This window comes from Salvelinus alpinus, chromosome 8 (genome assembly GCF_045679555.1).
Source record: "Salvelinus alpinus chromosome 8, SLU_Salpinus.1, whole genome shotgun sequence".
In the NCBI taxonomy this organism is placed as follows: domain Eukaryota; kingdom Metazoa; phylum Chordata; class Actinopteri; order Salmoniformes; family Salmonidae; genus Salvelinus; species Salvelinus alpinus.
This window is the reverse complement of record NC_092093.1, coordinates 19,804,654-19,830,012: the sequence shown is the minus strand read 5'-3', so window position 1 is coordinate 19,830,012 and position 25,359 is coordinate 19,804,654. Positions and strand designations below refer to the sequence as shown.

The window sequence follows — 25,359 nt, the reverse complement described above, 5'->3', positions numbered from 1 at the left end:
GTTCCCAGACAGACACACAGTAACCGCCTAAAAAGTTTATGATTTGTGACCTCTGAGGCACACTTTGGTTTCCCTATGGCGCCTCCTTGTGGGCGATACATGTTGTACTCAAAACCTACCTGCCCGGCCAGCCAGAATTACCTACCAATGTCCATATTGGATCCATAATCCACTAGACTGGGACCAGGCCAGATCATAGAGGTTCATTCAGGGTTTTAAGGATACAGTCATATGGTGATCTCAGCTGTATGATTACAAGTCATTGTGGGATTGGGGAATGTGTGTGTTGATATGTGTAAGTTGATATGGACCCAGGAGGATAGAAGACCTTGAATCAAATACAGCCACATTTCATGTATTCCAGTTCTGACTGCCATCTTTTATTCATACCAGAAATGGATGATAATTCATGTTTTAAACATAGTGTACACACATTAAATGATTTGCTGGTACTGGTTTAAAAAAATAAAATAATGAAATAGCACACTTCTCAAAGCTCATGTTACAACCCAAAATGACAAAGACCTTTGTCAGTGTTGCACAATAAAACAACTTGAGCATTCATTAGTGTGCGGGCATCTTTTCTTTATTTCATGTGTCAGACTCATGGCACTCCATACCAGAGAAGCCAGTGACTGTCGGAAAAGAGACTACTTCAGCCCAGGTAGTTCAGAGATCTGCGTGTGCTGCTCAGCCTGTTATTTCTTATAAGCATGATACAACTGGTGATTACTTTGGCCTGGTGTTCATTACTTTGAAAGTGACAGTGCTGGGAAATACCCATAAACCATCTTCAAACAATCCTCCTGACTGCTGTCTCATGGAGTGAACATTATTCAGCCAGTGTACTCTATAGTATGCTTTCTAGTAGTGGGCATATCTGTGTGAAACATCACTTAAAGGCTCTGGAGAGTGAGAAATAAGTCTCACGAGAGACAGTGCAGAGCAACATAAACAGACAAGACAGGAACGACAACATGCAACAGCAGGAATGTTTATTTAGCGCTGTTTGAGTTGATGCATTACAGGATAAGAGCTCTGGGGAGATTGAAACTGATATTACAATGTTTTACATGGCAAATAAAAAATAAACACTACATATTAGCTGAAAAGGAATGCCTGGGGGTAGCATTCACAAGGACTACATAAAGAGAAACTTGACAGAGCCAAATTTCAAAACTGAACTGAAATTTAAATCGGTTGAACTACAATTTATCTGGTTGAACTGCAGTACATTTTCTTACTGACAGTTTCTATATACAGCTCAAGAGTGTTTTAACATGACAATCCTCAGTTCAGCTGGAAAACTGAGTCAAATCCACATTTCTGCCTCAAGGGGATAGTCAACACATGGCCACAACTCTGTTCAAGACCACCTTGTGCACAATGATCTGGACCCAGAACTTGCTCTCCCTGACCCCAGCACAGTACTCTCAATTCAAATGCTGACTACTGTACCAGTGCAATCCTTAGACAAAACATCTAGTTAGCAATAGAGTGAGCAGAATCTGGAACACAGTGTGGCAGGAGTCTTACAGAACAAGAACAGGCACATAAAGACTGATAAAACTAAACCCCCCACAATCCACAGCCATCTGGGGGTTGAGATGCTGGGTGCATCTCTAGTCTAAAGTGGCTTCCTCGCCTTACAGATGAGGGGAAGGGCATGAGTAGAGGAAACCACAATAGACTATTGAGACACACCCATAACGTCTGATGTTTACGTTACGTCTGGGGTGAGTTTTAGTGGTGCCACTAAAATGGCACCACTTTCCTTATATAGTGCACTATTTTTGGTTTAGGGTGGCACTGCAGACGCAGACCAGGGGTAGACAATAGTGTCTGGTCTGGTGGTTTATTTCTCTGTGGAGAAGGCTCTCTTCATGAGTGGTGGGGGGGTCTTCCCTACATCATAGACTGATTCTGGCAGCGGGGAGCTGAGACAGCACCAGTCGGGGATACGGCCTGTCTGGTTGTAGTAGTCGCGCGACACAGAACGACTACCCAGGATGTCTTGCAGTGCTCCAAAGATCGCTCCTACACAGGGAGAGGAAAGCAGGAGACAGGGTTATTCAAAGCTGGTTTACAACCCCCAACTGATCCATACAGCGTCCAAGGACAAGGTTGGTTATCAGACTACTCTGTCTCTCACCTCCGAGCCATGCGGTGCAGTTGGGTTTGGCTGGAGGACTGTGCAGCCTGAAGCTCTTGGTGGCCAGGGCGTCACGATACTTGGGTTTGTCCACCAGGAGGCGTATCTCAGCCAGGAGCCGGTGCAGGAAGCCAGGCAGCATGGCCGTGCCCCCGATAATGACCAGGTTTTCAGATAGCGCCTTACGAGTGTCAATGGGACACTGAGGGGGTGCATCAGATAGAAACACATCAGTATGTATCAATCTTTAGTATTTTATCAAATGTACTTTTCACAAGTTTAACAGTAAGACTGTGTTTTGTGTTAGTTGCAGTCAAAACACCTTTTATAAAAGTCTGTCAGTGGTATGAATACTTGGTAGAACTGTAATACAGAAACCAGCTATTCTCTGAATGTACAAAACTTAGGTGTTTTGACTGCTGCTTAAGACTGTCTATGGGACAGAAATAAGGATTTAATAAGACCAACAAAAAAAACATGTGATCAGAAGAAATGTATCAATCAGTCATTCAGATTTGTTTCATTTACTAAGTCAGTTGTACTTGTTAAGTGGTTCACAGCAACCAGTGCCAAGCAGAGGCGACAGGGGCAAGAAAAAACTCCTTAAGGACTGGGTGGGACGAAACCTGTTCGTCCACAGTGCTGGTCTCTCAGGAGAGAAATCTCATTGACCGACCCTACACTGTAGAGAAGTGGACTGTTTACAAGCTTACTACACTGCCTGTCACACTTGTTCACAATGAGTGCTTATGGTACTGTGCTTACAGAGTGCAGCACAAGCACAAAGCATGCAAGAAGAGTAATGGAAGCTGCTCTGCCTATTAAGATGAATGGTCTGTCATTGGTCTGATCCGACTCGTTGAGAAGTTGCCTAAACATCAGACTGTTCCCATGGATATCAGTCTGAAAAAAATTAACTGTCAAAAATATGCAATAGCGTCTACAAGGCAGAATGTTGAATAAAATTATATTTACACTTACTTTACCAGCTGTACATGCTGTTGGTCATTTTGGCGGTAGGAGGTGGATGGGGTATCCACAGGAAATTGTTTACCCGACTTTCTACGGCAGCGGTAGGTTCTGTCACTTGTATATTCAATATGCTGACGCATTGCACATGATGCACAATACCGAATGTAGTCAACCGAAGCACTTTTTTTTTTGCAATCAGCTGGAAGTGTTTGCCGTTCTGTTAGGCTCAACCATATTGCGCACATGTTTGTCACCTGCGAATTGCATCAGTATTGAAAATAAAAACAGAAATACAAACGATATACAGACCAGCATACCGAAGGTCGGGTTGATAGTACTACTCTGTGGATATTTTGTTTCACATTCCTACCTGCAAAAGGACCAACTACATGGACAACCAGTAAAGTATAATTTTATTCAGCATTCTGGCTTGTAGAGGTCGTGAGAGGAAACTTTCCTGATACAAATGCTAATTTCTGCCCAAAGTAGAATTCTATGCAATTTAACATCGTGTCTTCAGGCAAATCGAGAAGGAACCGAGACGATTTCACCTCAGTGAACTGGAGAGTCCCGGGAGGATGGGACTGTTGCTATGGTAACAGGGTTAAAGTCTCTCCTCGTACGTGTCGGTGAAATGCGTTCGTCATTACAAAATGGAAAAAGAAGGAATTATGAAATAGCTGACGATTTTAATTAGAAGACGCATATGTCTGATGAAAGGTCGTTGCGAACAAAACATCGTCCAGTAATTACTGACGAAGTAACATGAATTCCGTACCCATTTTGGCAGTATCTCATCTCTTGCGGTTTGAGCAGAAAGAAACCCCAGATTAATACATGGTATTTTTCAATTATGAAAACTAATGTTACCTTGACCAGAGTGTCAAGCACTAGAGTGGCCACACTCTTCTCCTCATTGTCCTGCTCAAACAGCATCTCCATCACCGAGTCCCTTCAAAACACAACAACCCACACGTCACTCAGAGTCCCTACAATACAGAACCAACACATCAATCAAGAGTCCCTGCAATAAGTTTGCAAAAAGACAGCCTTGATTTCAATTCAATTTAATAAACGTTTTCTGTGGCCCCAAGGGGCAATTGTAGGTTCATTAGCCACCCCTGAGAAGAGCATACAGACAGACATGATGAATGATGAAAACCTTGCAGAGACAACCCAGATTCAATAATAGAAGAAGGTGACCCAGATATTAAAGAGGAGACACAGAACCAAATATCCAGGTTTGAAATGTTCTGGACATGAATGAAATAGACAGAGATTACATCAGAAAACACGACCCCTTTGCTGTGTTTTGTAATTGTATCACATTTCAGCTGAGAAGATATATATAAAAAACAGCTACCTGATTGTTCCCTTGATATGCAGAATCTTCTCCCCATCCAATGGGTAATCAACATCAGGGGGTGGTGTTGGTCGCTATAAGTTGGAAGAACATGGATGCAAGGGTCTCAAATGCACTGAACTATAATACTCACCAAACTAACTTTAACGAATGGCATTTCCTGGAAGAACACAGCAATAGCTACTGCTTGAATATACCAGACAATGCAAATATAGAAATGACTGACTGCCCAGTTGGGGGTTAAAGGTCACTGACCTCAGCCGTGCCCTCTAGGTTAAACTTGGCCTCCTGGATCTTCAGGCCTCTCTTTAGGTCACTGACAAAACAGGTCCTGACTGGACAAGAAACAACACAAACAAGAGGGTCTATGAGAGTATGCTACCGCCAACATACATGAATGGGGCGAAGATATGTTTTTTTTTTTTAAATGAATTAGCTTTAGCTGCCTTTTGTAGCTAAATCAATTTACTTTAGCTGCTAAACTGGAATCCCAGCATTGTCTGTAATAAAGGCAATAAAAACAAGTGGTTTCAGTCTCTTTTGAACATACCCTTGATATCTTCCACAACTTCCTCTGGGATGGAGCCTGGGAACAAAATACAGGATGAAAAGTGAGACCTATTTACCAATGACCCACTTATCCTCCCTCACATAGAGCCCTTCCTTTCACGTCAATGGTTCTATTACTGTACTCAATGATTGTGTCTCATTGTAGTCAAATGGTGTGTGTCCGAGACAAGGAGAGGACACCAGAGGTGCACTCATTGGTTGAGGAAGTATGGAAAAAGTGAAGTAGATTATATCAACTCTTGATAAGTTCAGAGCATTCTACTTGTCCCAATTTTAATACATACTTCTTTTTGTTGCTTGCCTTGGATACGTTTGCTACAGTTTAGTGTTTGCATTCACAACAGTCTCATGCCATTAATTACATAGGCTACATCAGTCATTTGACTGTAATAGTGCATTCAGTTGTGCCGTGGTACTGTAGTGGTGTGGTTCAGTAGTGCAGAGAGAGAGGTGGTCTATGTTATGCCTGTTGAAATGATTTATGCCATCAGGCCTGCCTAGCCCTGCATCAGCTAGCTAGTGAGCTACTGCTGCTCTTCATAGGAATTCACTCTCGGATCAGAAAAGAACAGTACTTCCAGGATACAGTACACAGGGAGAAAAATAATTCAAATAGGCCATGTGTGTGTGTATATATATATATATAACTAAATGGCCCATTATTTAGAAAGTATTTTTTCTTCTCCGTGATGTTACATACAAACCAGTATCTGCTTTGCTTCAATATATATTATATATATATATTAAATATATAATTAAAAAGAGACGGAGCAGGTCCTTCCTTTCTTTCACATCAGGCAAAATCAACGACTTCTGAATACAAAATGTTGCATGATTGATTCACCCAGAGAGCAATTATAAATTCCTTCCTTCCTCTACATATAACAATGGAACACCAGCATCATTATGAAGCTAATTAGGAAAATCAATTAACAAGATTGCCAACAACAGCTATTCACAATGCATGATATAGCCACAGCAAGAAAACAAGAGGATCCATGGGACGGCTGAGACAGTTTATACAATGACAAAGCACTGCTTGAGTTGTACGGTAAGTTACTTATGTTTTTGACAAGTAGGTTTCTGATGTCGGGGTCTTACCAATGACTGTAGGTAGACTCTGTCCAGTACTGGAGTCTGAGTCTACTGTACACTGTTCCACCAGGAGCCCATCCAACTCCCTGAGGGTTAGAACACACACAGGCACTTAGAACAAAGGGGGGCAAGTACCCCTGAAAGCACACACCTTGATACACTTGATTCTGTCACAGTAGTCAAGAAACTGGGGCTTGAAACACACAGCTCTCAAGAGGTGAACAAAAGGTTGTTTCCCTGAAGTTCAGTACGTGACACAAGCAAAGTAGCACACACGGCAACATCTTTACACCATCTCAAACACATGCACAATACTTACTTATGAATGGCCTTGCCACCCAAAGGCAGGGCTTCCCAGGCTGACAGGATGGGGATGCACTCATACACAGGCAGCACCAGTGTCTCAGTGTAGCCACAGTCCATCACCAGGCCTGAGTTGATGCCCAGAGACATGATGGACATGAGGTGACTGGGAGCAAACAGCACTGAGGGCACCTGGGAAACAGAGGCATCATCCTAAACATCCATTGCCTGATCTGAAAATATAAAATCCATGCCCCTTTGTGTTCCAACTACTATCAGGTGTGAGCACTATGGAGATGGCTCCATCTAGCCTCCCTATTGGCTTAGGGGAGCATTACATTCACCATTTAGCTTACAACCATCTAGTTTGGGTTAGGAGAAGGGGATAGCATTTTTGTACCAGGTAAAGTGGTTCTACACATAAGAGGCTGAGTTTACAAAGGCAGCCCATTTCTGATATTTTTTCCAATAATTGGTTTTGACCAATCACATCTGATCTTTTTCAGAGCTGATCTAAATTGGTCAAAATAACAATTAGTGGAAGAAAAAAAAGAGATCAGAATTGGGCTGCATGTGTAAATGCACCCAGAGACATAGATCATTGGTCCAGCTGGTCTCAGTACCTCAAACTGTTTGAAGAAGACCTTGGTGAGGGTTTCTCTGAAGTGGGAGGGACAGAGGATGGACTCGATGATCAGCACTCTCCTGTCACGGGGGTTCACCAGCAGATGCCTGGGCAGGACAGAAAGGTAATAGATAGACATTCAATCATCAATGTTATTATGGCCTGGGGTGCATCTCCAAAATGGCTGACTCCCATGGTTGCTTTAATGTTATTGCCACTGATGTGTCAGTCATTACACACACTACTAGCTATGTCAAAAGCTCCTTACCTGAAGTAGAGCGTGTGGATGAACTCCTTGAGGTTGGAGTAGAGTTCCTCTGTGTTGATGTTGTACTGAACCACTTTGATAGACTGTGAGAGAAGACACACCGACAGAAATGGTTATAGATGAGGCTGTCCATTTCAATAAGTCGGTATTCATGTCATATGAAGGAATTCCCCTCAACCACGCGCACAAATTGGGGGGGGGGGAGTATTCTTTACCATTGACCCCCATTGTAAAAGAGCCAACTATGTCAATTATTTTATTACACAGAAATAACAAAACATGCCGAAAAGCTGCTGTGTTGTTCAGTGCCTTCGGAAAGCATTCAGACTTTTTCCAAATGTTGTTACGTTACAGCCTTATTATAAAATGGATCAAATCAAATGAATTCATCAAATCTACACACAATACACCATAATGACAAAGCGAAGAACAGGTTTTTAGAAATGTTTGCAAATGTATAAAAAAAACTGAAATACCTTATTTACGTAAGTATTCACACCCTTTGCTATGAGATTCAAAATTGAGCTCAGGTGCATCCTGTTTCCATTGATTATCCTTGAGATGTTTCTAGAACTTGGTGTCCACCTGTGGTAAATTCAATTGATTGGACATGATTTGTAAAGGTGCACACACCTGTCTATATAAGGTCCCACAGTTGACAGTGCATGGCAGAGCAAAAACCAAGCCATAAGGTTGAAGGAATTGTCCGTAGAGCTTCGAGACAGGATTGTGTTGAGGCACAGACCTGGGGAAGGGTACCAAAAAATGTCTGCAGCATTGAAGGTCCTCAAGAACACAGTGGCCTCCATCATTCTTATATTGAAGAAGTTAGGAACAACTAAGACTCTTCCTTGAGCCAAACTGAGCAATCTGTAGAGAAGGGCCTTGGTCAGGGAGGTGACCAAGAACCCGATAGTCACTCTGACAGCGCTCTAGAGTTCCTCTGTGGAGATGGGAGAACCTTCCAGAAGGACAACCATCTCTGCAGCACTCCACCAATCAGGCCTTTATGGTTGAGTGGCCAGACGGAAGCCACTAGTCAGTAAAAGGCCCATGACAGCCTGCTTGGAGTTTGCCAAAAGGCATCTAAAGACTCTCAGACCATGAGAAACAAGATTCTCTGGTCTTATGAAACCAATAAATTCTTTGGCTTGAATGCCAAGCATCATATCTGGAGGAAACCTGGCACTATCCCTACAGTGAAGCATGGTGGTTGCAGCATCATGCTGTGGGGATGTTTTTAAGCGGCAGGGACTGGGAGACAAGTCAGAATCGAGGCAAAGATGAACGGAGCAAAGTACAGAGAGATCCTTGATGAAAACCTCTTCCAGAACGCTCAGGACCTCACACTAGAGGCGACGGTTCCAACAGGACAACGATCCTAAGCACACAGCCGAGACAACACAGGAGTGGCTTCGGGACAAGTCTCCGAATGTCCTTGAGTGGCCCAGCCAGAGCCCGGACTTGAACCAAATTAGCAATCATTTCTAAAAACGTTTTGCTTTGTCATTATGGATGATTGATTGAGGAAAATTAACAATTTAATACATTTTAGAATAAGGCTGTAACGTAACAAAATGTGGAAAAAGTAAAGTGGTCTGAATACTTTCCGAAGGCACTGTATATGTAACCTGATCAAAAATCCCGACTTACGGTTCACAATGCTCCCATGTAGGGAAATGGAGCATGCGAGAAGCGCCCTGTGGCTTCAGGCTATTCAGTGTGTAAGAGTGCGAAATTGTGGGGACCCTTTGTCCAAGTAGGCTACACACAGCTATGTGTGTATAAACATTTAATCACAGCCAATGGGGTAATCAAGGTAACCATGGGTTGTTTTACCCACAGGCAAACGGGGCCGCAACATCCCATATTAATTACCAGAGCATGTGAGCGGAGTTGAGCAGTTGGAAATCCCGCTCATGTCCTTTCCAACCGCTCCGCTAAAAACCGCTCCATACTCACAGGAAAAGAAACTGCCGGTCCAAACTCGCAACATTATTTTACATTTTTTAAATTTAAATAATCAAAATCTAACTAATCTATTTATGTGACTACCTGGACCTACCATTTGGTTATGAAGTATTGAAACCAAAATATATGGATTTGAATTAAAAGTATTTGAATAAACACGAAAAGGTGAATGTAAGAAGCACACAATTTCAAATAGGCTACATGTCATATTAAACAGCATATAAACACTCTAAATAGGTCAGGAGCCAGACAGGCAGCCTAAGAAGGAATGAAGATTAATTATTTTGGCTATATTATTTAAATTATTTCAAGGCTATAACCTACAAAGAAACACATTGTGAAGTATTTGCGAGTGCGACACAATAGGCTGGTAGGGACAAAGCGCTCAGAATTTTAAAACATAGTTGTATTAAATCATTATAGTCTACAAATTGCACATATAGGCTGTGACTTACTTAGAATTTAATACAAAATTTAAATAAATATTACTTATTAGTGTCTTTGAATTCATTTTTAGAAACAAGTTTAAGGACAGACTCCGGAAAGAAACGGAGGAAGTGACAGATAAAGGGCAGGTAATTAATAACGTGATGGAGTCCAGTTGAGTCCGATGAAGCGCTGATGCGCGTAACGATGGTGACAGGAGGTGTGCGTAATGATTAGCAGCCTGGCGACCTCGAGCGCAAGAGAGGGGGAGCGCGAGCAGACGTGACAGAGTTTGTCCAGTCTGTGGCTTCAGGTTCATGCAATGGTGCCTGGAGAGCAGGCCAGCAGCGGAGAATATCCTCGCTACACCGGCAAAGCCACAGGGGATGCTAAACACCCCTTTGGCTACTCTGCGGAGATGCGGAGTTATTTTTATTTGTCTATAGGTAGGCCTAATGGTTTTTAGGCAAAATAATCCAATCAAAACGGAGAGCTCCTTGAACGTGGGAATATTCCAGGCCTATTGGGATCAAAATCAATGATGGCCTATTGTATACAGATAACAGAACAAATTGAACGAAACGTTTAAGAGATCAGATTTTTTGTTTATTAATAATTTGCTTTAATGACAGCTATCTACAGCAGCACAGAAGTAGACTAAAAATGCATGCTGGGCTGGGCATGGCCTGAGCTCGTGAAGTGAGCGCTACTGGGGCAAAATTGGAGCGGGTGAGAAGGCCGACGCTCAGCTTTTGGGAATCTTGCGCCGCGCTCCAATCAAATTGGGATTGCTCTGATCCGCTCACATATTCTGGACTATACTGCCTGTCCATAAGTTTAAATGGAACTGACAGCATTTTAGCAACATGCTAACAATCTTATTAAAATCTGTCATTCAAGGAAGAATGACACCTTTCAAAAAAAAAAATTTATAATAATAATAATTTAAAAAAAGATTCTGACAAGCGACCGCTGAGATATGCTCGTTTTGGGAATGTTTAGCAATGATGTATAAGGCATTTGTGAAAGCAGCCATGCGTTTGGACAATTAATAGACCCTGAACTAAATAAAACATCCGTCTCGTACAGGACCAGACTCTACGCAGACTGGTGCACCATAGCCAATCAAAGCTACAGTAGGCCTTCACGCAAACAACTCATTTGCCACACAGGCCTGCCATTATTCACTTTGAACTGGATGTTTGCAGGCAGTTCTAACAGCGCGACTTTAGATCAGTAGAATGCATTCGCCAAAAGCCACCCGAATAGTTTTCTGCAAATATGTAAATACCACAGGAGTTCTATTACATTTGGTAATTTTACAGTCCTATTGACCAAACAACCATGAAAAGGGTAGGCTCTCTCTCCCTCAGTTAGGCACACCAACAACTAATGCTAGCCAGAGCAAAATGAGCTAAAATCTAACGAAGGCACATTAGATAAACCCTCAACTTTTTCTGCTAGTTGGCCGTGAAACTTGCACTGATAAACGATGGGGAATTGTAGCCTTCTGCAGCTGCCTTGTCCCAAACAAGCACCCAAGTTAATTGGCTAGTTGGCTAGCTAGCTACCAGACACAAATGAGGGAACACCACACTGACCATTTTACTCGCCCTAGCAGAGCTGATTAGGGTGTTTTCATGTTAGGCTGAGAGAGGATCTCATGTTAGGATGAGAGAGGATCTCATGTCAGATGATGTGGAAACAATATGGTTACAGGTTCATGTGCCTCACCTAAAGCCTATTCTCGTAGGAAGTTGCTATAGACCACCAAGTGCTAAAAGTCAGTATTTGGACTATGTGTGTGAAATGTTGGATGTTTGTGATATCATAAGAGAGGTATATTTTCTGGGTGTCCTAAATATTGACTGGTTGTCATCAAGCTGTACACACAAAAATAATCTCCAATCGCTAACCAGACTGCAATCTGATTCAAGTCATCAGTCAACCTACCAGGTTTACAAACAGAACCTCAATCATCCATGTGCATTGATCAGGTCTTTACTAATGTTGCAGAAATCTGCTCTAAAGTTGTATCCACACCCATCGGATGTAGTGATCATAATATAATAGCCATATCTACAAAAAACAAAGTTCCAAAGACTGGACCTAAAATTGTGTATAAACAATCATACAAGAGGATTTTCAAGGATTCCTATGTGGAAGATGTGAAATATATTTGTTGGTCTGATGTGTGTAATGAGGAACATCTGGACACTGCACTTGAAGAATTTATGAAACTGCTTCTTCTGGTTACTGATAGGCATGCTCCCATCAACAAACTGACTGTTAGACTGCCAAATCCCCATGGATAGATGAGGAATTGAAAAACGGTATGGCTGAGAGGGATGAGGCAAAGGGAATAGCAGATAAGTCTGACAACACAGCAGACTTGCAAACATACAGTAAATTGAGAAATCACGTAACTAAATTAAACAAAAAAAAGAAACTATACTATGGAACACAGATAAATAATATAAAGAATGATAGTAAGAAGCTCTGGAGTAGAGGTCGACCGATTAATCGGAATGGCCGATTAATCGGGGCCGATTTCAAGTTTTCATAACAATCGGAAATCGGTATTTTTGGGCGCCGTTTTTTATTTATTTATTTTTTACCTTTATTTAATCTTTATTTAACTAGGCAAGTCAGTTAAGAACACATTCTTATTTTCAATGACGGCCTAGGAACGTTCTGCCTTGTTCAGGGGCAGAACGACAGATTTTTAACCTTGTCAGCTCGGGGGATCCAATCTTGCAACCTTACAGTTAACTAGTCCAATGCTCTAACACCTGATTACATTGTACTCCACGAGGAGCCTGCCTGTTGGCGAATGCAGTAAGCTAAGGTAAGTTGCTAGCTAGCATTAAACTTATCTTATAAAAAACAATCAATCAATGACTGTCATTGCTCCAATGTGTACTTAACCATAAACATCAATGCCTTTCTTAAAATCAATACACAAGTATATATTTTTTAAACCTGCATATTTAGCTAATAGAAATCCAGGTTAGCAGGCAATATTAACCAGGTGAAATTGTGTCATTTCTCTTGCGTTCATTGCATAAAGAGTCAGGGTATATGCAACAGTTTGGGCCGCCTGGCTCTTTGCGAACTAATTTGCCAGAATTTTACGTAATTATGACAACATTGAAGGTTGTGCAATGTAACAGGAATATTTAGACTCATGGATGCCACCCGTTAGATAAAATACGGAACGGAATAAACATTTTGTTTTCGAGGTGATAGTTTCCGGATTAGTCAAAGGTATATAGTTTAGAGAGAAATAGTCGACGCGTTATAATTCCTGTAATAACTTGCGGCTGAATTTGAAAGGGGTTCCTTCGTTATTTTACCGTTTATGTCTTCCATAGAGAATGTCTTGATCTACTTCAAATAAGGTCTGTGTTTCGTGCAGGCTTAAACCGCCTCGACGTTTTGATACCCGTGTAAATCTCACTAGGATAAGGTAACGTTTGTCAACATATTTTCATAAATCCACTCTACAATTTTTTTTTATCTTCGCTTATATTTAGCCAATATTGATCAGAGTTACCTTGTCCTATGGATATCTACACAGTTATAAAATTGGCACGGTGATGTAAGCCTACAGGAAACACAGACCTTATTTTATCTATCTATCTAAAAATATCCTATGCAATAAATGAAGGAACCGCTTTTCAGAATTTTCTAGGTGTCATGGGAATTATGACTCGCACTTTGGTTGTCAATTCTTACCATGCCCATTATTAAAATAGGATTTCCTGCATATAGAAATTAAGGTTTTTGTTTTCAACATTCATCACAGGTAACTTAAACTCTATTTTTATTCAAACAGTTGAGAGTATTTGTCTCCTAAGCAGACTCTTCAGTATCATTGTCACTTCAGAGCTGTGTGCGTGTGTGTGTATTTATGTATTATATTAAGTTAAAATAAGTGTTCATTGTTCATTCAGTATTGTTGCAATTGTCATTATTACAAAAATGTGTGTGTGTGTATCATATATATATACATATATTTTTTTTTATAAATCGTCCGATTAATCGGTATCGGCTTTTTTTGTCCTCCAATAATCGGTATCGGTATTGAAAAATCATAAATCGGTCGACCTCTACTCTGGAGTACTGTAAATGAAATTCTAGGCAAAAAAAGCAAACACAGCTCCATCCTGCATTGAGGCAGATGGCTTGTTCATAACAAAACCCTTTGATTATTGCCAATCACTTTAAGAACTTTTTTGTTGACAATATTAGTGGACTTAGGCATGACATTCAAACAACAAATGCTGAGCCTTCATATTCATGCATAATGGACCAAATAATGAAAGACAAGCACTGTAGTTTGGAGTTCCACAACGTGGTTGTGGAAGAGGTGAAAAATTGTTGCTATATATAAATAATGACAAACCACCTGGTACCGACAACCTGGGTGGTAAATTGCTGAGTTTGGTAGCAGAATAGATTGGGACTCCTGTTTGCCACATCTTCAATTTAAGCCTAAAAGAAGTGTGTGCCCTTGAATAGCAGAGCACCCTTTAATGGTTCAAACGGCGCTGACCAATCAGCCTGTTACATAGGGCGGCGCACAATTAGCCCAGCGTCGTCCGGGTTAGGAGAGGGTTTAGGCGAGGTAGGCCGTCATTGTAAAATAAGAATATGTTCTTAAATTACTTGCCTAGTTAAATACATTTTATTTATTATTATTATTTATTTATTTTACAAGTGCTTAGCAAACTTTAGAAAAAAATTGTGTTTGATCAAATAAAGTTATTTTACAGAAAACAAATTAACAACAGACTTTCAGCATGCTTGTAGGACACTCAACATGCTCGGCACTGACACAAATGACTGATTTCCTGAAATAAATTGATAGTAAGAATGTTGTGGGAGCTGTTTTGTTAGACTACAGTGCAGCTTTTGATGTCATTTATCATAACCTATTGCTGACTTTTTTTTGCTGTTATGGATTTGGATCCTCTACCTTATTATGAATAGAGAGTTACACATCTAATAGAATACAGAGGGTTTTTCGTGAATGGAAGCCTCTCTCATGCAAATTCAGTTGAATGTGGTGTACCGCAGGGCAGCCGGATAGGACCATTATTGTTTTCTGTTTTTACAAATGACCTTCCACTGACCTTGAATAAAGCCTGTATGTCGATGTACGCTGACGACTCAACAGTATACGCATTGGCTGCAAAAGTAAAATAAATAACTGAGACACTTAACATAGAGCTTCAGTCAGTTTTAGAATGGGTAACTAGCAATAGGCTGGTGCTAAATATCTTAACTAAAAGCATCATTTTTGCGACAAATCACTCGCTCAACGCTAAACCTTGTTTAGATCTATCATTGAAAAATGTGGCTATTGAGCAAGTTGAGGAGACTAAACTGCTGGGTGTAACCCTAGATAGCAAGCTGTCATGGTAAAAACATATAGACTCAAATGGTTGCTAAAATGGGAAGAGGTCTGTCCATGATAGGGCGTTGTTCAGTCGACCAGACAGGTCCTACAGGATCTAGTTTTGCCGTAACTGGACTACTGCCCAGCTGTGTGGTCATGTGAGGCAAAGTAGGACATAGGTAAATTGCAGTTGGTCTAGAACAGTGGTTCCCAAACTTTTTATAGTCCCGTACCCCTTCAAATATTCAACCTCCAGCTGCGTACCCCCTCTAGCATCAGAGTCAACACTCTCAAATGTTGTTTTTTGCCATCATTGTAAACCTGCCACACACACACACACTATACATTTATTAAACATAAGAATGAGTGTGAGTTTGTCATTTCCCACGAGCCGGGTTGTGACAAAGAGCTCTTATAGGACCAGGGCACAAATAATAATAAATCATTTTGCTCTTTATTTAACCAGCCTACATATAAAACCTTATTTGTTCATAGAAAATTGTGAATAATTCACCACAGATTAATGAGAAGGGTGTGCTTGAAAGGATACACTCTGCAATGTTTGGTTGTATTGGAGAGAGTCTCAGTCTTAAATCATTTTCCACACACAGTCTGTGCGTGTATTTAGTTTTCATGCTTATGAGGGCCGAGAATCCACTCTCATATAGGTACATGGTTGCAAAGGGCATCAGTGTCTTAACTTCTTTGGGGTACCCCCCCTTCTTCTCAATTTCCGCCTAAAGACATACCCTAATCTAACTGCCTGTAGCTCAGGCACAGAAGCAAGGATATGCATATTCTTGATATCATTTGAAAGGAAACACTCTGAATTTTGTGGAAATGTGAATTGAATGTAGGAGAATATAACACCATAGATCTGGTAGAAGAAAATACAAGGAAATAAACATACGTTTTCTGTTTTTTATTGTTGCTGCATCATATTTCAAATGACCAAGAACAGCCAAACATACAGATAGGATGCTGAGGATGATTTGAATGAAGAACATAAGATGGCAACAATAGCTGAGCAAAGTTTAGGCAGATAACTTCATAAATGAGCGAGCTACATGACATTCAGCATGAAGTCACCCAGGTGTCCCACACAAATGTACCCAAATGTACCCAAGTGGCCGAATTGGTACAGTGATACATTTTGAAGGAGATAACTATATACAAAATACATTAATGCTATTCTAACACACCCCCAAAAAATAAATAAATATATATATGGGGGAAAAAATGAAAAAATAAATAAATAAACAAACAAATAACAAGGGTAACTATTTACAAATGTTCTATTTACAATATTGTATATTTTATAAATAAATAAATAGATAGATAAATATTGTGAAGACCCTCAGCCCTGGTGCCATGGCCCATAGCAGTCTCTTTCTGCTGTAAAGCAGAGGCTTACTGAACAGGTGGTGCAGGTGATGGGGCATTTCCTGTGACAAAGGGCACAACGTCGCCTCCCCACTGTGCCCTTTTTGCCCTGAGGCACATTCATGCCTGCAGAGATGAATCTGGGCAGGTGAACACCACTGGTTGACGGAGCAGAAGGTGCTGCAGTGAACTTTCCTGGATGAGCAGCTCCCTGAAGGCTAGCTGTGAGATGGGGGGCTGTCTCTATCAATTTCCTCTATAATTTGGGTTAAATCTGTATACCTAGACTTTGTTTTAGCTTTTCCTGATTTATTCGCCATAATTTAAATATATAAACTTGTTGAAAATGCTATTGAATATGTACTGCTATGCGTAACACTCGTGGCTCCGTCAAGTAGGATTTGCAATGGCGAATGAACCTCTTTTACGCCAGAGTTTACGACAAAGGCTGGTCTTCAAACATATAACCATTACATATTGCCGTTTACCTCCGTTACATATTGCCGTTTACCTATCTTCCAAGCTAGATTTCAAGATGATCAGTGGTCATTGGGCCAAAATACAGTCAATCAACGATAGACCGGTCCTACCATTGGTGCGCAATGAGGTCATTGATTGGTGTCTTCAAATCGGTTTGTTTCGGTCAATACGTCCCGGGAAAAGAGCCATCATGTATGGTTGTGTTAGTAACAACCAGAGGATTGCAATGAAACCAACCATGACTGGATAAACGTTTGTTTAGTGTGTGTAATTACCACGAACGCTTCGTCCAAAGTTGAATGAGAGGGAAATCACGACGCAACCGGTTTACAAATGTTTCGTGTTAGGCTATAAAAATAGATTTTATCAAACAGAATGAACATTCACTATGTAGTTAGGACACTTGGCATTGCCACCAGAGGAAGATCTTCAATGGTAAGCGATTTATTTTATTGTTATTTCTGACTTTCGTGACGCTAATGCTTGGTTGGAAAATGCTAGTAATACTTGTGTGTGTGGGGCGCCGTCCTCAGAAAATCGCATGTTTGCTTTTGCTGTAAACCTTTTTGAAATCTGACACAGCGGCTGGATTAATAAGACGTTCATCTTTTAAATGATGTAAGATACATGTATTTACAAGAATGTTTAATACAACGAATGGTGCATTTAAAATGTTAGCTCTCTGCAGTTTCACCGGATGTTGGCCTGGTGGGACGTTAGCGTCTCACCTAACCTAGAGAAGTTAACAGCCGATTTGCCAAGGCAGGACACTCTGAGTGCAGCCCAATCCAGAAATCTGGCAGTGGCTTCTGATTAAATTCAATTTTCACAGAACCGCTTGTTGAAATTTCGATGAGGCTCTCTTGTTCAGATATCAATAAGTGGACTGGAGGCAGGGCATGATAGGGATTACGAATCCAGTTGTTTGTGTCATCCATTTCGGGAAAGTACCTGGCTCATTCCAAGATGGCGTAGCAGTCAGACATCTTTGTCTTTGTCCTGTTGTGTCCCTTGTATATATCTTTTTATATATTTTTCTTTGTATATCTTTTTTAAATATTTTCCTAAACATCAACTTCTAAATACTCTCCTGCAACCCGCCTCACCCAATGTGGCGTGGATCTGTTTTTTTCTAAAGTATTTCTATTTACTTCGGATCTGGAATCCCTCAACTGAAGCTAGCCAGCTAACTAGCTACCAGCTATCAGTCAGCAAACCACTGCTAGCGGTCATCAGCTAACCTTTAGCTCGGAAAGCTCTCGCCAGTTCGTACAACGTGACTCAAACCAGAGCATAACGGACCTATTTTTTTCTCTCCATATCCCCGGATTCCTACCGCAAACTCTGAACATTTTCATCTGGATCTTTGCAACTAGCTAACCGCAATCCCGGGTGACTACTCCTGGCTAGCGTTTCCATACCGGAGAAAGCACCAATTAGCCTGAAGCTAGCCCGGCTAGGGCTCCTGGGCTACCACCGAAGCCAACTCCTGGGCTACAATATCCGGACCCCTTCTACTGCCGGTACGGGGCAAGGAATCCCGCCGATCCTCTACGGCTGGAATACCAACATAATCTGCCTGAGGATTCCAACAGGCCCTTCAGGCGCGACGTCCGCTGAAGGCCCATTCTGCTAACCGCGGCCAGCTAGCTACCTAGAGCTACTTGGAACCCTACTAATCCACGACTGGTCTATCAATGTCACCGCACGAAGAGGCAAAAACAGACTTACCTCCATCGCAACGTCCCCCAAAGGCCCTTCTGCTAACTTGCTAGCCCCAGTCTGCTAGCCCCGGTCTGCCAACTGCTAGCTTGTTAGTCCCGGACTACTAACTGATAGCCCCGGCCTGCTAGCCAGCTCAACCACTCACTGGACCCATATGATCACTTGGCTACGCATGCCTCTCTAATATCAATATGCCTCGTCCATTACTGTCCTGGTTAGTGATTACTGTCTTATTTCACTGTAGAGCTTCTAGCCCTGCTCAATATGCCTCAACCAACCATGTTGTTCCTCCTCCTACATATGCGATGACATCACCTGGTCTAAACGTCTCTAGAGACTATATCTCTCTCATCATTACTCAATGCCTAGGTTTACCTCCAATGTACTTACATACTACCTTACCTTTGTCTGTACACTATGCCTTGAATCTATGCTATCGTGCCCAGAAACCTGCTCATTTTACTCTCTGTTCCGAATGTGCTAGATGGCCAGTTCGTATAGCCTTTAGCCGTACCCTTATCCTACTTCTCCTCTGGTGATGTAGAGGTTAATCCGGGTCCTGCAGTGCCTAGCTCCACTTCCACTCCCCAGGTGCTCTCATTTGTTGACTTCTGTAACCGTAAAAGCCTTGGTTTCATGCATGTTAACATTAGAAGCCTACTCCCTAAGTTTGTTTTACTCACTGCTTTAGCACACTCTGCCATCCTGGATGTCTTAGTCGTGTCTGAATCCTGGCATAGGAAAACCATCAAAAACCCTGAAATTTCCATCCCTAACTATAACATTTCCCACCAAGATAGAACTGCCAAAGGGGGCAGTGTTGCAATCTACTGCAAAGATAGCCTGCAGAGTTCTGTCTTACTATCCAGGTCTGTACCCAAACAATTCGAGCTTGTACTTCTAAAAATTCACCTTTCCAAAAACAAGTCTCTCACCGTTGCAGCTTGCTACAGACAACCCTCTGCCCCCAGCTGTGCCCTCGACACCATATGTGAATTGATTGCCCCCCATCTATCTTCTGTGCTCGTGCTACTAGGTGACCTAAACTGGGACATGCTTAACACCCCGGCCATCCTACAATCTAAGATAGATGCCCTCAATCTCACACAAATTATCAATGAACCTACCAGGTACAACCCCAAATCTGTAAACACGGGCACCCTCATAGATATCATCCTAACTAACTCGCCCTCCAAATACACCTTTGCTGTTTTCAATCAAGATCTCAGCGATCACTGCCTCATTACTTGCATCCGTAATGGGTCTGCGGTCAAACGACCACCCCTCATCACTATCAAACGCTCCCTAAAACACTTCTGCGAGCAGGCCTTTCTAATCGATCTGGCCGGGGTATCCTGGAATGACATTGACCTCATCCCGTCAGTAGAGGACGCCTGGTTATTCTTTAAAAGTGCCTTCCTCACCATCTTAAATAAGCATGCTTATTTCAAAAATTTAACTAGGAATAGATATAGTCCTTGATTCATTAGCATCGAATAGCCCCTGTGATATGCAACTTTTCAGGGATGTTAGGAACAAATATACACAGGCAGTTAGGAAAACTAAGGTTAGCTTTTTCAAACAGAAATTTGCATCTTGTAGTACAAACTCTAAAAAGTTCTGGGACACTGTAAAGTTCATGGAGAATAAGAGCACCTCCTCCCAGCTACCCACTGCTCTGAGGCTAGGAAACACTGTTACCACCGATAAATCCACTATAATTGAACATTTCAATGAGCATTTCTGTTCGGCTGGCCATGCTTTCCACCTGGCTGGCCACCCCTACCCCGGTCAACTGCCCGGCACCCACCACAGCAACCCGCCCAAGCCCCCACCATTTCTCCTTTACCAAAATCCAGATAGCTGATGTTCTGAAAGAGCTGCAAAATCTGGACCCCTACACATCAGCCGAGCTAGACAATCTGAACGCTCTCTTTCTAAAATGATCTGTCAAAATTGTTGCAACCCCTATTACTAGCCTGTTCAACCTCTCTTTTGCATCGTCTGAGATCCCAAAGATTGGAAAGCTGCCAAGGTTATCCCCCTCTTCAAAGGGGGTGACACTCTAGACCCAAACTGCTACAAACCTATATCTATCCTACCCTGTCTTTCTAAGGTCTTCGAAAGCCAAGTTAACAAACAGATTACCGACCATTTCGAATCCCACCGTACCTTCTCCGCTATGCAATCTGGTTTCAGAGCTGGTCATGGGTGCACCTTAGCCACGCTCAAGGTCCTAAACGATATCATAACTGCCATCGATAAGAGACATTACTGTGCAGCCGTATTCAACGACCTGGCCAAGGCTTTCGACTCTGTCAATCACCACATTCTTATTAGCAGACTCGACAGCCTTGGTTTCTCAAATGATTGCCTCGCCTGGTTTACCAACTACTTCTCTGATAGAGTTCAGTGTGTCAAATCGGAGGGCCTGTTGTCCGGATCTCTGGCAGTCTCTATGGGGGTGCCACAGGGTTCAATTCTCGGGCCGACTCGCTTCTCTGTATACATCAATGATGTCGCTCTTGCTGCTGGTGATTCTCTGATCCACCTCTACGCAGACGACACCATTCTGTATACTTCTGGCCCCTCTTTGGACACTGTGTTAACTAACCTCTAGACGAAGCTCTAGACGAGCTTCAATGCCATACAACTCTCCTTCCGTGGCCTCCAACTGCTCTTAAATGCAAGTAAAACTAAATGCATGCTATTCAATCGATCACTGCCCGCACCTGCCCGCCCGTCCAGCATCACTACTCTGGACGGCTCTGACTTAGAATACATGGACAACTACAAATACCAAGGTGTCTGGTTAGACTATAAACTCTCCTTCCAGACTCACATTAAGCATCTCCAATCCAAAATTAAATCTAGAATTGGCTTCCTATTTCGCAACAAAGCATCCTTCACTCATGCTCCAAACATACCCTCGTAGAACTGACCTTCCTACCGATCCTCGACTTCGGCGATGTCATCTATAAAATAGCCTCCAACACTCTACTCAACAAATTGGATGCAGTCTATCACAGTGCCATCCATTTTGTCACCAAAGCCCCATATACTACCCACCATTGCGACCTGTATGCTCTCGTTGGCTGGCCCTCGTTTCATACTCGTCGCCAAACCCACTGGCTCCAGGTCATCTACAAGTCTCTGCTAGGTAAAGCCCCGCCTTATCTCAGCTCACTGGTCACCATAGCAGCACCCACCACCCACCCACGCGCTCCAGCAGGTAGATCTCACTAGTCACACCCAAAGCCAATTCCTCCTTTGGCCGCCTCTCCTTCCAGTTCTCTGCTGCCAATGACTGGAATGAACTGCAAAAATCACTGAAGCTGGGGACTCATCTCCCTCACTAGCTTTAAGCACCAGCTGTCAGAGCAGCTCACAGATCACTGCACCTGTACATAGCCCATCTGTAAACAGCCCATCTATCTACCTCATCCCCATACTGTATTTATTTATTTTGCTCCTTTGCACCCCAGTATCTCTACTTGCACATTCATCTTCTGCACATCTACCATTCCAGTGTTTAACTTCTCTGGGATATGTGGGACAGTAGCGTCCCACCTAACCAACAGCCGGGCGCCATTGCAGGGCGCCAAATTCAAAACAACAGAAATCTCACAATTAAAATTCCTCAAACATACAAGTATTATACACCATTTTAAAAGATAAACTTCTCGTTAATCCAGCCAAAGTGTCTGATTTCAAATAGGATTTACGGCGAAAGCACACCTTGCGATTATGTTAGCTCAGTACATAGCCACAGAAAAACATAGCCATTTTTCCAGCCAAAGAGAGGAGTAACAAAAAGCAGAAATAGAGTTAAAATTAATCACTAACATTTGATGATCTTCATCAAATGACACTCATAGGACTTCATGTTACACAATACATGTATGTTTTGTTTGGTAAAGTTCATATTTATATCCAAAAATCTGAATTTAGGCGGGACGCTACTGTCTCACTTGGCCAAAAGCCAGAGAAAATGCAGCGCGCCAAATTCAAATAAAATACTATAAAAATCAAACTTTCATTAAATCACACATGAAAGATACCAAATTAAAGCTACACTGGTTGTGAATCCAGCCAACATGTCAGAATTCAAATAGGCTTTTCGGCGAAAGCAAACGATGCTATTATCTGAGTTAGCACCATTGTAAACAAAGAGAGATAAGCATATTTCAACTCTGCAGGCGCAACACAAAACGCAGAAATAAAAATATAATTCATGCCTTACCTTTGACGAGCTTCTGTTGTTGGCACTCCAATATGTCCCATAAACATCACAAATTGTCCTTTTGTTCGATTAATTCCGTCGATATATATCCAAAATGTCCATTTATTTGGCGCGTTTGATCCAGAAAAACACCGGTTCCAACTCGTGAAACATGACTACAAAATATCTCAAAAGTTACCTGTAAACTTTGCCAAAACATTTCAAACTACTTTTGTAATACAACTTAAGGTGTTTTTTAACGTAAATAATCGATAAAATTGAAGACGGGATGATCTGTGTTCAATACAGGATTAAAACAATCTGTAGCATGCTTTCTGGTCACGCGCCTCTATCTAACAGGACACTTCAAGTGACCCTGATTTAAAATGGCCGTACTTCTTCATTACACAAAGGAAAAACCCTCAACTAATTTCTAAAGACTGTTGACATCCAGTGGAAGCTGTAGGAACTGCAAGAAGGTCAATTAGAAATCTGTATTCCCAATGAAAATCCATTGAAAAGAGAGTGACCTAAAAAACAAAAAATCTGAATGGTTTGTCCTCGGGGTTTCACCTGCTAAATAAGTTCTGTTATACTCACAGACATGATTCAAACAGTTTTAGAAACTTCAGAGTGTTTTCTATCCAAATCTTTAAACAATATGCATATCTTATCTTTTGGGGATGAGTAGCTGGCAGTTGAATTTGGGTATGCTTTTCATCCAAACGTGAAAATGCTGCCCCCTATCCTATATTGTAATTACTTTGCCACCATGGCCTATTTATTGCCTTAACTCCCTTATCTTACCTCATTTGCACTCACTGTATATAGAATTTTTGTTTTCTTTTTTTCTACTGTATTGACTATGTTTTGTTTATTCCATGTGTAACTCTGTGTTGTTGTATGTGTCGAATTGCTATGCTTTATCTTGGCCAGGTCGCAGTTGCAAATGAGAACTTGTTCTCAACTAGCCTACCTGGTTAAATAAAGGTGAAATAAATAAATAAAGTAATTGGGCACCCAAACTCACTCAGGTGCTTTGCTATATCACATTTGACATTGTCCGTAAGCTTGAGTTCATTTGCACACAAAAAAATGATACGATGATGGAAAGACCTGTGTGTTGTCCTTAATGCAAACAGAAGAGCTCCAACTTCTTAATCATAGCCTCAATTTTGTCCCACACATTGAATATAGTTGCGGAGAGTCCCTGTAATCCTAGATTCAGGTCATTCAGGCGAGAAAAAACATCACCCAGATAGGCCAGTCGTGTGAGAAACTCGTCATCATGCAAGCGGTCAGACAAGTGAAAAATATGGTCAGTAAAGAAAACTTTAAGCTCGTCTCTCAATTAAAAAAAAACGTGTTAATACTTTGCCCCTTGATAACCAGTGTACAACTAACTGTATGTTGTAAAAGTGTTACATGGTCGCTGTCCATATCATTGCATAGTGCAGAAAATACACAAGTTCAGGGGCCTTGCTTTAACAAAGTTAACCATTTTCACTGTAGTGTCCAAAACATCTTTCAAGCTGTCAGGCATTCCCTTGGCAGCAAGAGCTTCTCGGTGGATGCTGCAGTGTACCCAAGTGGTGTCGGGAGCAACTGCTTGCACGCATACCAACACATCTTTACCACCAAAGTCCATCTGATGTCACAAAGCTGTCCAGTACTTTAAAAATATCCTCTCCTGTTGTACTGACTTCCAGTGGTTTGCAGAAGCGGATATCTTCCTTAATTGACCCCCCATAAACGTAACGGACATATACCAGGAGCTGTGCCAGGCCTGCTACGTCTGTTGACTCATCCAGCTGTAACGCATAGAATTCACTGGCTTGTATGCGAAGCAGTAATTGTTTCAAAACATCTCCTGCCATGTCACTGATGCGTCATGAAACAGTGTTGTTTGATGAAGGCATTCGTTTTTTTGGCCTTTTCCCCCAGCCATATCCGCAGCAGCAGGAAGAATTAAGTCCTCCACAATAGTATGGGACTTGCCTGTCCTAGCCACTCGGTAGCTCACCATATAAGACGCTTCTAGCCCCTTCTTATTAATGGTATCTGTTGCTTTTATACATGTCTTAGTACCCGAAAGTCGTCTTAATTCTTGCTCAAAAAATTTTTGTGTGAAGATTTCATCAAGTTGTGAGATAGTACTTTCGCACATATAACACACTGTGGCTGAGGAAAGGCACTACTCCCAATATAAGTGAACCCCAAATCAATGTAGTTCTCATCATATTTGCGCCTCTTCGATGGTCCAACGTCCCTGTCTTTTTTTTGCTGCTTTCCCGTGTAAGGGGGCAGCAGCTCTTCAGCTGCATCAGATTCACAACTGTCAGTGTCCATGCTAGCTGGGCTAACAACAAATGTAGAATTACTGATGCTAGCATTGAATGT

The 25,359-nt window shown here is 41.8% G+C and overlaps 1 protein-coding gene across 1 annotated transcript in view; it reads right to left on the bottom strand.

Annotated features, from left to right (window-relative positions):
• Positions 1-978: 978 nt before the first annotated feature.
• Positions 979-25,359, bottom strand: part of LOC139582675 (actin-related protein 10-like) — a 28,576-nt gene continuing 4,195 nt past the window's right edge. The window contains exons 3-12 of the mRNA XM_071412878.1: positions 7,349-7,431; positions 7,079-7,187; positions 6,472-6,647; positions 6,159-6,238; positions 5,038-5,073; positions 4,743-4,822; positions 4,488-4,561; positions 3,995-4,076; positions 2,153-2,354; positions 979-2,037 (exon numbers count right to left, since the gene is read on the bottom strand). Coding sequence (XP_071268979.1) covers positions 1,856-2,037; positions 2,153-2,354; positions 3,995-4,076; positions 4,488-4,561; positions 4,743-4,822; positions 5,038-5,073; positions 6,159-6,238; positions 6,472-6,647; positions 7,079-7,187; positions 7,349-7,431 — 1,104 coding nt within the window. The 3' untranslated portion in view covers positions 979-1,855. The remainder of the gene's footprint in view (positions 2,038-2,152; positions 2,355-3,994; positions 4,077-4,487; positions 4,562-4,742; positions 4,823-5,037; positions 5,074-6,158; positions 6,239-6,471; positions 6,648-7,078; positions 7,188-7,348; positions 7,432-25,359) is intronic.